The sequence below is a fragment of the Squalius cephalus genome, assembly GCF_949319135.1.
Source record: "Squalius cephalus genome assembly, chromosome: 22".
Lineage (NCBI taxonomy): Eukaryota > Metazoa > Chordata > Actinopteri > Cypriniformes > Leuciscidae > Squalius > Squalius cephalus.
The window spans coordinates 16,244,232-16,258,646 of NC_137143.1; the positions used below are offsets into that span (position 1 = coordinate 16,244,232).

At 37.5% G+C, this 14,415-nt stretch overlaps 1 protein-coding gene across 4 annotated transcripts in view; it reads left to right on the plus strand.

Moving 5' to 3' along the window:
• Positions 1-14,415, plus strand: part of mcf2l2 (MCF.2 cell line derived transforming sequence-like 2) — an 81,165-nt gene that overhangs the window by 16,264 nt on the left and 50,486 nt on the right. For all 4 annotated transcript variants that reach the window (XM_079858192.1, XM_079858193.1, XM_079858195.1 and 1 more), the window contains 3 exons: positions 8,006-8,089; positions 12,610-12,724; positions 12,802-12,892. In XM_079858192.1, coding sequence (XP_079714318.1) covers positions 8,006-8,089; positions 12,610-12,724; positions 12,802-12,892 — 290 coding nt within the window. The remainder of the gene's footprint in view (positions 1-8,005; positions 8,090-12,609; positions 12,725-12,801; positions 12,893-14,415) is intronic.

The window sequence follows — 14,415 nt, forward strand, 5'->3', positions numbered from 1 at the left end:
TAGAAACAAAATTTATGAGACCGTTGTTGTCAGATTTCATTGGTGATTTCAAATATGAAAGCTTGGCGAACAGTTTTGGAGAATTAGATTTTTCCCCATTCAAACAGATAGGAGCTGCACTGGCACTTCCGAGAGGCGTTTCAAAGATGGCCGCCGAGTGAAATGACTTGTCTTAAAGGGACTTTGATAAGTGCACACTGCCGTTATGTCGCCTGTCGCTTTAAATGCTCAAGCTCTTTAAAGGAGGACGGATTCTGATTGGCTGTCAATGTTTCCTTTGAAAGTTATTCCAATTATATCTTTCCTCTGTGCCGTTATAGTTTCAGTATGGACGCTGCTATTCCTCTAAATGTAGAATGTTTTTTAAAACTACAGTATATAGTATCGTTATAGTTAGCGTCCTTTGTGTGAACGGGCCTTTATCTGAGCTGTATTGCTTTGTAATAGACGCCTACAGTTATGTGAGTTGTGTGTGTGGGGGTTTATGTGTGAGCGTTGGGAGCATTGGGACTTCTTCCCCTACTTTCAGTGATTTCTTTATGGGAAATATGATAGATTGTGGATCTTGCCTGCAATAAAATATAGAGATCACATTTGTGAACAGCAGAGCCTTTGATAAAGCTTTACTTCAAACATTGACCTTCTTGTGAAACATTATTAAGCTCACAGGGCTTTGATTTTATGATGATTTTATTTTGCTGCCTCAGACTCAATTGTCCAGCCTTGTCCTGAAGGTTTTTTTTTGTTTTTTTGTCATACAGCAGCACTAATTTATAGAGATCAGAGGGAAGTCGAGCAGCACAATAGACTGGATGTCATGTGGACGCCCCTTAAATGTCTGAAATGGGATTTAGACAGGCTGTGAAGTCAAGCTATTGTGTTGATTCTGTTATAGTTACTCAATATGACATGGAAAACATGTGAAACAAAACCTAGTAGAAGTTTCTCATATTGTGCACTATAGGTGCTGATGTTCAGAGACCCCCTACGGCCCATGATCGAGTTCCAAACTGGATTTGTTTACGTGATATGCAGCAGTGTCCGCTGTTTGACTGCAACCGTTGATGCATTGACCCCAAGTGAAACCATGAATATGTTACATAGAGGAAGAAGATGAGACCTCACAGAGCTGATTTGTGGTTTCTCTTCCAGCAGCTGAAGATCCATTACAGTTTGTCTTCGGTCAACACATAAGGGAGCTTTCTATACCAATGGCCATGGAGCAAGAGATATCAATGTTATTGCATGTTTTTCTGAATAATAAACAGATCTGGACAAACATTGACCATCATGTCATTTGCTGGTTGTCTGGCTCCCCCCCCCCTCCCCCCCTCCTAAACTGTCTTATTCCTGCTGTATGGCCTTTTGGAGACAAATGGAAAGCTGAAATACCTTCAGTCCTCTCGTGCCCCTCAGCTAAATTTGGTCACGGTGTTCCCCACTGCATGAACTCCTCATTGCATGTGAATGCAATCACTGTAATTGTGTGAGTTAGTGTGTTTAGCAATTGCTAATCGTAAGTGAGTTCAACACTGGTTCTGACATCCTGACCCAGGGGTGATGCTGGGACAGAAGCAAGCATTGTCTGGTGTGGACGGCACAGGTGATTGACACTTGATCATCCCACTGCTGATGGGCTGAGTGATTAATGAGCTCTGTAATGACCTATTCATCATCCCTTGGTAACTAAATACTCTTAACAGGACCTAGTCTGAGCAATTAACATAATACTTCTTATGAATGGTCATGATGTACCCTGTTGAAGTGAAGACTTCACTTAAGTTTGCATGTGTACTGCTCTTTATGTTACCAAATAGAGAATGAGAAGGTGACGTCGCTCGTTTTCACTTTACGTTGCATTTCGGGAAGTCGTCGCCATATTAGAAGGATACGCTATCCGTTGCCATGTTTACTTCGACAATGAGACCGAGAGAAATAGCAGCAGCTTGATTTTTGTCAGCATTTTTGCGATATGGCAGTTTCTTGGAAATAAATGGAGAAGGAGGAAGCTAAAGGAAAGGGGCTCTGTCGGGAGAGACTAAATAACAACACCAGGCATCAACAACATGGACCTGTACGACCTGCCAGCTACAGAATGGACATGGACATACCCTGACATTAGGCAATTAGCTGGTTTATGGTATCAGTGCCTACACAATGCAAAAGATCAGAAGCTTTAAGTCATTAGAAGCTTATGAAGAATTCTTCTGCGGCTGGGTGGAAGACTTACAAACCCACAAACCTGTAAATTGCGAGAGCTCAGTCATACTTGAGGTTTCAGGCCTCATTCATTTGTGGAAATAAATCTGATATGAATTGGATACGTGCATTTGCACCTGCCGTGCAAGCGGACAGATCAGATATTCCCCTGTCAATGCTGGTCGTACGTCATTGAAAAAAAGTGACTTTTTGAAACATTTTGCGGTACAGATATATCTATAACCAATTCATCAACTTTAATTGACTTGCAGAGTATTAATTTCGTTCATTTGTGTTAAATAAAAGGTGATTTGGCGCTGAAATGTGTTGCTTTTGAAATCATGCTGAGTGCTCGTTGCCGCTGCTGTCAGTTTAGTGACAAGCAGTTTCTCTAAATAAAGCTGCCTGAGCCCCTTTCCTTTCGCTTCCTCCTCCTCCATTTATTCCCAAGAAACTACTCCGTATCTCAAAATGCAAATAAATATCAAGCTGCTTCTCTCTCTCTGTCGCTATTTCTCTCAGTCTCACTGTCGAAGTAACCATGGCAACGGATAGCGTATCCTTCTAATATGACGACGCCTTCCCGAAATGCAACACGGAGTGAAAACATCTGACAACATTCTCTATGGACCAACAAGATGTGGGCTTTAGGGGCTGATTACACAACATCGTTTTTGAACTAAAAATGTAAAACTTTTTATGCGTTTTGGCCATTCGTTTACACGACAATGGCGTTTTGGGTGCCTGAAAACGCAAACTTTTGAAAACGGGTTTCAAAGTGCAAGTTATTGAAAACGATGACGTCATGCACATGCGTATTACGTGTTCAGTCTTTGGTGTTTTATCGCCATCTAATGGCCTGTCAGCAGAATTCAGTGTTTTTAGTCGTTTTCCCGTATCCGTGGGAATGTGGATCGTTTTGACAATGGTGCCGTCTTTACGCGGAAAACTCAAAGGAAAATCTTCTCAGTTTTAAGCACATCGTTGTTGTGTAAACGTACCCTAAAAGCCAATTGCACACTGAGTCCGAAATTCGCATCCGAAATTTCCGCACGTTAAAAAAAAAATTCGACCTCACGTTATGTCAATCACGCTTGCACACTGTCTACGAAACTTTCGTCCGTAATAAAAAAAAATCGGATCGGGTTCGATTTTCTGCGTTTTTCGCATCCACAGCCAGTATTTTGAGAGGTTTTTTGACAATTCAGAGCCTCGTACCGTACAAGCGAATGACAAAATCCAGCTGTTCTGTCTGCCCAGCGCGTGTGTGTGTCCATACCTTAGATAGGCCTACTGCCAGTCTCTGTTCAGGATCGATTAGTTCACGGAAATTGGTGGTCTTCTTTTTAATATGTGGCTCCAGTATCGCTAGCAAAGCATCAAACTGTTCCACTGACATTCTAATGTATTTTGAATCGCTCGGGATAATTTCGCAACTCCTTGATAAGGAGGTGAAAAAAACTCTGCTTCCTCTCGGCGCAATCTCAGGATTGGATGGACCCAATATTTCCTCTTTCTTTTTCTCTTTTTAAGAAGAAAGAGGGCAACAAAATCATCCTCACTGCTTGACGAATCCATTTAGTATTTTTTTGCGTTTTTTTTCCGCAAAGGTTTAATAAATACGCATCGGACTCATTGTGCAAGGTTTCTGTGCGTGACGAATTTTAAGGCTGACGAACACGAAAAAGCGCATACGAAAATTTCGGACTCAGTGTGCAATGGCCTTTAGTTCTCCATTTAATGCTGTGGTTGTGTGAACTGGTGGACAATGGGAAGGAAAGGCGCAGAAAGGCCATACAATGCCTGAGCTGAAAACACTAATGTTTGGGGAAATGCTTCTTCTTGGTACATAAACATAGTTGTTCTCTCAGGCTGTTCATGTTCAGTCCAGCTGGACTCCAAAACATGTGATGTTTTTTCTTTTCTTTTAAGCTTTGCTACATGGAATACATCTTACTCTAAACTTCCCTTTCATCTGTACCATCTCTTCCCCCCAACCAGATGCTGTCTGGAGAATTTTTGCTAGAAACTGGTACTGTTCTCTCGGTTCTCCATGGAGGAAACTCTTTTAAGACTGACAGAGTCATGTGGCTGGAAAAAGTGAGTGGAGACAAACTGTAATGAGTTGCTTTGTATAAAGCTCACGAAGACGGAGAATACTACGAATAGACTTAAATTACAAACACACAGGAGAAACAGGAACACAACAACTAATATAAAACGAGATTAGACAAGGAATTGAAAGAACATAGGACTTATAAACACTGGGAGAAATCGTTAACAATACAAAACACCCAAACAGAATGATTAACTAACGAGAACTCAGGCAAACACAAGGGAAAAACAGAACATACAGAGTCTTCCCACAAATATTATCCTCTCTCCACTGGTTAGGCAACACAACTAAGGAGATATAACAGATGGTGGGGATCTTTGGATGAAGGGGTTTAGATCTGGGTCCAGTGTCAATTTAAATCACATTGATCAAAAAACTAAAGCAGTCCTAGGTCAGAGACTAATTTCCCTTCGATTTGTTGATGTCCCGAGTAAAGCTTCTCTCTGTATTTAAACCAAGGCCAGTGTTTTCAAAGCACCTCATATCACGGTCCTTGAGTTATTGTGATCAATACTAATACTATTCTGAATCTGCTCTATGAAATGTGATGCTCTGTGCAATGAATCTTATTCTGTCAAGCTTAGGAAATATAAGATTGACTGCTTGTTGGCAAACTCATCCTCCATCCTTGCAATTATAATACAATTTATCTTTGAGAAACTTCCCAGTAAAAATGTTCCTTATAGCCTACTCCCAAATTTGGATGATGCAGCTCTACAAAACTTTCTGAAATGTGCCAATCCACCAAAAACAGCTGTTTTGAAATCATTCATTGATTTTTTTTGTCAGACAGTTTTCTTTTATTTGTGAAGTGTGGAAGACTCTCGTCTTCCATTGGTTGGAAAACAAATAGCCCTGTCCCAAAACTCACACCATTGGCTGAGCCAGTGTTGCTGTTGTTTGGCTAGTCCGGATGTTTAAACAAACAGAACATTGATTTGATAGTGGCAGGGGAGTCAATCTGGGAATTTTAACATCTAAAATCTACCCTTTAAATTAAGATAATGAATATTTGGTTTGGCTTGGGGTTTGTTTTTTTACAGCGCAACCCTGCTTCCCAGACTCAGGTCAGAGTGGGATTTGTGGTCTACTTTGACAATAAGCCAATTCCACTGAACACAGAGGGCAGTGGACCATGAGTCTGCGTGAAATGTGTGTGTGTGTGTTTTATTTGCACATGCTTAAGCCTGCAACCAACAGCAGTTTTTTTGTCACCTGTGGAGTTTAATCTCTTGGCATGTTGACCATCATCTGCCCTGCTACAGAAAACCTGCTTCTATTGTCTGTTAATGAGTTTAATGCTACTATATGCTGCTAAAACAATGATGATGTTGATATTCAGGGGTCTTCGTTCTTTTTAAAGCCAATGACTTTTTACCCTTTTCAAATATTATCAAAATAGGTAGAAACAGAAAAGCAAATGGAAAATAATTAGCGTAGCTGCGGTTAATAACATTTCAAGCAAAAGGTAGTCATGTGCATTTCATCTGATATAACTGGAGTACAAGGTTATGAGATGTATTACAGTGGTATGCATAAGTTTAGACACCCATACTAAAGTTGACTAAAAAGAGGAATAAAAAATCATCTTTTGGAAACTGAACTTAATGCCTTAATTAAAAAAATTAGGAAAAATCCAACCTTTAAGGACACCAATTTTCTTTGTGAATGAATAATGTATCGTAAATAAATAAATGTTCTTTCTTAAAATACAGGGTGCATAAGTCTGGACACCCCTATGTTAAATTCCCATAGAGGCAGGCAGATTTTTATTTTTAAAGGCCAGTTACTTCATGGATCCAGGATACTATGCATCCTGATAAAGTTCCCTTGGCCTCTGGAATTAAAATAGCCCCACATCATCACATAGCCTTCACCATACCTAGAGATTGGCATGGTTTTATTTCAGTTAGCCTAATAGCTAGTTTGATTTGCATTGAGAGATGATCTTATGGAAAGTACTCCATGCCAATCTCTAGGTTGGATTTTTCCTAATTTTTTAAATTAAGGCATTAAGTTCAATTTCCAAAAGATGATTTTTTATTCCTCTTTTTAGTCAACTTTAGCATGGGTGTCTAAACTTATGCATAGCACTGTATTTGGATGCTTTGCTAAAGAGATGTGTCTTTAATCTAGATTTAAACTTGGAGAGTGAGTCTGAGCCCCGAACATTATTAGGAAGCCTATCCTACAGTTAAGAAGCCAAATGTGAAAACGCTCTCCATCCTTTAATGGACTTTGATATCCTAGGTACTACCAGAAGCCCAGATTTTGTGATCTTAAAGAGCGTGATGGATTGTAGAGCAATAGAAGATCAGTTAAATACACAGGAGCTGAACCATTTAGGGCCTTATAGGTCAGTAGCAATACTTTGTAATCAGTACGGGAACTTAATAGGTAACCAGTGTAGCGATAATAAAATTGGGGTTATATGATCATATTTTCTTGACCTGGTTCGAACTCTAGTAGCTTTTCTGCATCAGAAACAGATTACACGTTCCATAGCTTTGTTATCGGCATAACAGTGGAAACTAATTCCTTGTTTTCTAATAAGGGGCTGCAGCATGTATATTGAAAATAGCAGAGGGCCTAACACAGACCCTTGTGGCACTCCAAATTTACTTGATAATTCCCTGTTTAAAAAAACAAAATGGTAACAGTCTGAAACACCATCTACAACACCTTAAAGCCTGTCCCTAATTATTGAACAAAAAAACAAGTAAATCTCTTGTACACTCTAATGCATTATCAACATTTTGCATTATCAATGAGTAATATTTTTATTTTTTTTTGCTAATGTTTTAAAATATATTTGCAAAAAAAGTTTCATTGTTTTTTTTTTTTCTGTCATGGGAGTGGTCCTGTACGATCCAGCCACTGTGACTTTCCACTGGGGAAGTCTTTGGCTTCTTGTTGTAATTCATGTACAGTATATCAATGGTTGTGACTCCACTGCCAGCTGATAACATCTGGTTTTCACATGCTCCTTGACGCACATTGTTTTTCCTGTAGAACACGCTCCAGAAGGATGTGCGAGCACTTAAGAAAAAAAACACTTGAAACATGTTCAGTTCTGTAAGCTAAGGTTGTTCTGCGGTTTACGACACACCACCCGTCAAACATTTTGACTAGTGGTTTGAGGATATTAACTACAATTCATTGCTTCAAAACTTCATTACATCAACGCACACCGAATACATCCCAAAATTTCAGTAGTAACCCATCAACGTTGTTTGTAGCCTACAGCAAGTTTCCTCACAAGATTTAACAGGGTCTGATAAAGAGAAGTCAATGTTAATGCAGTCTTTTGTGTACGTGCACAGAGGAGCTTTTGTTCGTCTACAGACTTCATTGGGATTTAGGGTGACCCTCAGCAGATCAGTAGAGAATAGTAGCGCTCGAGTGCTCTTTTGTAAAGCCAAAGGCATAAAAGAATGGCTTGTTTGAAGGAGCTCTTCCCTGATGAACGGATACAAACCAGAGGCTGTGTTGATGGCTAAAGGTCGTCTCTAAGGAAGCAGCTGTACAGGGGAAACTCCTTCCAGAGCAGGCGCTCACTCTTAAGGGTCGAGCTACTGATGCACTCTGTGACACTGTATCTTATGGTTATCCTGAACATGATTTTTACAAAGTTATATGCATGTCGCAGTGATTTTATTTGCCCCTGTTCTTTCTTCTCTTTCCTCACAGATGAGATTATGCAGCAGGAGATCAGGCCATTACTGGCTGTCGATATAATTGAACAACTTCACAGGCAATTTGCTCTTCTTTCAGGTGAGATTTGAATGTCTATTTGCTCTTTAGGGTGGGATAAAAAGGCTTATTGTTTTTTCAAAAGCAATGCACTTCCCAGCTCTCTCGCTGTTGGTGATGCTTTTGAACTCTGACCCTTTCTCGGTTGATCGGAAGAACGTGGGTCAGGTTTCAGTGGTGGCAGCCAATTGATGCTAATGCTCACAAATCACATCATGTCAGTACTGTTGAACAATTCCCAGCCCTCCATTTCCTCAGATGCTCATTAGCACTCAAAACCAGAGAAAATAGACTTCTGGTGTCTCGTTTTCCCATGATGAATATTACATAAAAATGAATAGAGAAATATCCAAGGACTTATTGATGATAGTTCATTTTTTTAATGTCAACCACACAGATCGTTGTTTCACTCAATTTGATACTGTCTCTTTCACTGAGTGAAATTAAATCTATCACAAAAACATGATTTTTTTTTGTTATACCAATACCATGCAAAATGTATCGCTTCCATATTGATTATCTGCTTATATTTTCCAATTTATCAGTATTGGTCGCTATTGGATATTATATATTGTGCATGTTTAAATAGTTTTAAAATAGTTTCCACTATTTTTAAATTTGGATTATCTTTGCTCCTAACTAATGTTCAATTAATGTTATTCTTTGAATAAGTTAAAAACAAAGTTAAATGTAATCTTTAGCAAATTTCAAAATCAATATCCATTTTTCACATTGTAAAATTATAATGCCTAATTCACCTGATTCATTTAATTTAATTTTTTAATTTTTTTCGTTTATCTTTAGAAAGATGTGTGTGCGCTTGAAAAAAAATAATATGGAATTTTAATATTGGCCATTTATTGGTTATCAGGCATAACTTGAAAATAATTATCTGCTTATCTGTATCAGCTAAATAGATCAACTAACATAATCGTTTAATTACGCGTTTTAAGTTCTTGTTACACTGTAATTATATATAGTAATATTAATTAACTACATGTGCTTATATGGTTAGGGTTAGACTTAGGGTTTGGTTTAGGGTTAGATGCATGGAATTATGCATAATTTAAATATGTAACGTGTACATATGTAACATTTTACAGTTCCAAATTAAACCAGTTTATTTAAACTAATACTTACAGTACTAAATTACTTCTTTTTTTAAATTTTTATATCCTGTTTGAACCTAAATCTTTTTTGTTTACCAGCTAACGCTTTTAGCCACTAGGCTACGCCACCATCCTGCTTAAAGGAATAGTTCACTTCAAAATGAAACTTCTGTCATCATTTACTCACCCTCAAGTTGTTTCAAACCTATATGAATTTCTCTCTTCTGCTGAACACAAAAGAAGATATTTTGAAGAATGTCGGTAACCAGACAGTTGATGGACCCCATTGGCTTCCATAGTAGAAAAAAAAATACTATGGAAGTCAATGGGGTCCGTCAACTGTCTGGTTACTGACATTCTTAATGTTGGTAAGACAACTTTATTGTTACTGATGAAAATGAAACAATTAGGCAACCGGCAGTGATAAAAACACCTGGTGACAGCTGTTTGCGACACATATATTCTATATTGACTTTACTTTTAATGAATTTTAACCAGCCTTGGTTGTGAAGCTGCCAGGTGGTACTGAGGGGTAATTAACTATGCAAACCAATTAATATTAACTAATAAAACAGAAGTGTTTACTGCTTTTGGCACATGCAGGGTGAAACAGGGTGGAAAAACTTACACGCTGCACTGATGTAAGTGGGAGGGACATCATAAATACAGACTCGCTGCTCTTTAGAGAGCTTTTCCATTCCTTCCCATCCCAGTCAGATCTCCTGAGGCCTGGCTTGCCTCCCTGTCTTCTCATCTGCCAAGAAGCCTGCACCAGCCATCAAAACCGCACGGGTTACGTAAAGTTACGGTTCAAAACAATCCCAGCATACTCTGTGCAATCTATTTAGCTGACTCCTCTTGTCTCGAGTGCTGTTTTCCGCTGAAAAGCTTGGTGTCATCCATTAGGTCTCTGTGAATCGCAGGGGACGATCAGAAATTAAATGTCCTAGGTGTCATTAAAATCAGTGAAATCATTAAACCACAAGTTTTGGAACGGTAAGATTTTTAATGTTTTTAAAAGAAGACTCTTTTGCTCACCAAGGCTGCATTTATTTGATTTAATAATAAAAAAAGACAGTAATATTGTTAAATATTATGACAATTTAAAATAACTGTTTTCTATGTTAATATATTTTAAAATGTAATTTATTCCTGTGATCAAAGCTGAATTTTCAACATCATTACTCCAGTCTTCAGTGTCACATGATCCTTCAGAAATCAGTATAATATGATGATTTGATGCTCAACAAATATTCATTATTATTTTCAATGTTGAAAACAGTTGTGTACAATTTTTTTTCAGGATTATTTGATGAATAGAAAGTTCAAAAGAACAGCATTTATTTTAAAATAGAATCTTTTGTAACATTATACATGTCTTTACTGTAACTATTGATCAATTTAATTAATCCTTGATGAATAAAAGTATTGATTTATTTTATTTATTTCCCCCCAAAAATAAAATAAAAATTCTTTCTGACCCCTTTTGAACGGTAGTGTTTAATGTTACAAAAGCTGAAAAATTCAGATAAATGCTGTTCTTTTGAACTTTCTATTCGTCAAAGAATCCTGAAATAAAAATGTAAACTGTTTTAACATTGATAATAATGAGAAATATTTCTTATCAAATCATCATAATAGAGTGATTTCTGAAGGATCATGTGACACTGAAGACTGGAGTAATGATGATGAAAAATCATCTTTGATCACAGAAATAAATTACACTTTACTATATATTCACATAGAAAACAGCTGTTTTAAATTGTAATAATATTTCACAATATTACTTTTTTATTATTATTATTTTATTTAATCAAATAAATGCAGCCTTGGTGAGAAAAACAAACTTCTTTTAAAAACATAAATTATCTTACAGATCTAAAACTTTTGACTGGTAGTGTAGGTTTTACATTGAAGACAGATGAGATGGCAGATGAGATGGCGGATGTGAGCTGGCGGATGTGTGTGGTTTATACATATAATGAAAAAAGAAACATTCACATATACATAAATATTTTTTTTTTAAAATAAATATATAATATATATATGAATATATATATATATATATATATATATATATATATATATATATGAATAGATAAAAATCACATATACATCACCCAAGTGAGGAGTTGTGGCATCTAAAGTCTAAAAATGGATGAACATGTGACATCTGAGTGGATCTGCCTTATTACTGCAAACAAACACATCTTTCTCCAGAATTCCCCTCAGGAATGAACACAATGCACGAGAAGAATCCCTGTTAAATAAGGCGATTACGTATTCACACTGACAGGGACAGTGGCGAATATTTTGCTAAAAATAAGTAAATAGCAAAAAAAAAAAAAGTACATTTGGAGATACGTCAGGCTTCATGATCCTATAGCAGGGGGTTTTACTGTTTGAGCTCAAAATGAAAATATGACAGTATGTGTTAAAAACAGACAAAATATTTTTTCCCTCACTTTATTTAGATTGTCTCTTGTCTCCATTTAAACAGAACATATCATACAATTGCAGATACCATTGCTTGATAACATTTACTTATAACCCTTAAAGGTTATAAATTCACAAACATATAACCATGCAACACAGACACCTCCCCCTTCATAATAAAAATGGCAAAATATTAATCAAAAGAATAAATATGTCCCTTACATATTAAATTGTATCAAGTAAAATTAAAACCTAACACAAATATATGACTCAAATGTACATCAATAATAATTAATTTAATGGTTTTGTAGTGTAAACATCATAACAAATGTAAGTATTTATGACAAAACAATTTATGTAATTAAAGGTCCCTTTTTGTCTGATTTGTTGTTAACAATTTAACAATAATGATAATAATTTATGGATGTGTCAGAACTCAATAGCTCATCTCATAACTCAATCTCATACCACTGTCGCCCCCTTGTGGTTGAAATGAGTTTCTTAAATCAAATAAATATGTGAATTAAATTGAAATAAAATCAAATATGATATTTTAATGTGAATTAAAAGTCAAATAAAAAGTAGAAGCGCGTGATGAATACTTAAGAATTATTTTGAGGACAATTCCCGATGTATGTCCCATTAAACAGAAATTAAAGAAGTATAATTGAAAGCTATACCCGAAGTGTAAAGAAAACAAAAAAGTAGGTCATGGTTTTAATCCTCTCACACCTGATTTCTGCTGCATGCACTTTCACACCATGTGCAAAGTTTCCGTTTGTGTGTGAATGGTGTCAATCACCAAAAATGAAATAAAAATAGACTTGGTCTGTGAACAGTGAACACACACCATAGGGCTCATCGAGATTACAAACAAAAGTTGTTGTTTGAAAAGACAAATGTTTTTAAAGTACCACAGAGTGCCATTTAATATTTCAAACCTTCTTTTTCTCAGAATTAATAACTGTGAATTAAATAGACTCTAAATATTTCCAGGAGGAAGAGGAAAAGATGGATCTCCCATCATCACCTTCCCAGAGTTCTCAGGTTTTAACGAGGTGACGGATGAGGAATTCGTTAATGTCGTCACATACCTGACCAGCATACCAAGGTGAAACCTCGTTTATCTTTGTCTTAAAGTTGTGGTTTCAAAGCCTGACCAGTCTGTTTCTGTTCTTCATCTTTCAGCATGGATGCTGCTAGCATCGGCTTCATCATCATCCTGGACCGCAGGAAGGACAAATGGAACTCAGCAATCACTTCTCTGTCACGGATAGCGGTTCGTACAGGCTCTTGCTGAAGCTTTATGAAGTTAGAACAGCTCTTCAACATGATGTGTACAGATACAGAAATAATGAGTCAATACATCATACTTCTTCCAAAACTTATTTTGTCTTACCCTGATTCACTATGGTAAGCCATTTATAAGTGTTTATATTTTAGACCTGGCAGGAGGGTTTTCGTGGGAAATTGTGTACATATTTCACTCACTCGTGTGTGAGGACGTGACAGAGCTCGTAACAAAACAAGAATCAACATTGGCTTGGCTTTTTAGAGAGATGTTGTAAATAGATGGCGTTTTTATCACTGTTATGGGTGAGTAAGGTATTTTATTGAACAGGTAAATTGTCATATGTAGATCTCTAACAGGGTTCATTGTAAAGCATTATCTATTTTGAAGGGTCTTTTCATTATGGTTGTTGTAGCGCTGTGCTGGAATTTATTTTTCATATTTTTAATCCAATTTAATATAATTTAATAACTATCAATATACACTCACCTAAAGGATTATTAGGAACACCTGTTCAATTTCTCATTAATGCAATTATCTAATCAACCAATCACATGGCAGTTGCTTCAATGCATTTAGGGGTGTGGTCCTGGTCAAGACAATCTCCTGAACTCCAAACTGAATGTCAGAATGGGAAAGAAAGGTGATTTAAGCAATTTTGAGCGTGGCATGGTTGTTGGTGCCAGACGGGCCGGTCTGAGTATTTCACAATCTGCTCAGTTACTGGGATTTTCACGCACAACCATTTCTAGGGTTTACAAAGAATGGTGTGAAAAGGGAAAAACATCCAGTATGCGGCAGTCCTGTGGGCGAAAATGCCTTGTTGATGCTAGAGGTCAGAGGAGAATGGGCCGACTGATTCAAGCTGATAGAAGAGCAACTTTGACTGAAATAACCACTCGTTACAACCGAGGTATGCAGCAAAGCATTTGTGAAGCCACAACACGCACAACCTTGAGGCGGATGGGCTACAACAGCAGAAGACCCCACCGGGTACCACTCATCTCCACTACAAATAGGAAAAAGAGGCTACAATTTGAACGAGCTCACCAAAATTGGACAGTTGAAGACTGGAAAAATGTTGCCTGGTCTGATGAGTCTCGATTTCTGTTGAGACATTCAGATGGTAGAGTCAGAATTTGGCGTAAACAGAATGAGAACATGGATCCATCATGCCTTGTTACCACTGTGCAGGCCGGTGGTGGTGGTGTAATGGTGTGGGGGATGTTTTCTTGGCACACTTTAGGCCCCTTAGTGCCAATTGGGCATCGTTTAAATGCCACGGCCTACCTGAGCATTGTTTCTGACCATGTCCATCCCTTTATGACCACCATGTACCCATCCTCTGATGGCTACTCCCAGCAGGATAATGCACCATGTCACAAAGCTCGAATCATTTCAAATTGGTTTCTTGAACATGACAATGAGTTCACTGTACTAAAATGGCCCCCACAGTCACCAGATCTCAACCCAATAGAGCATCTTTGGGATGTGGTGGAACGGGAGCTTCG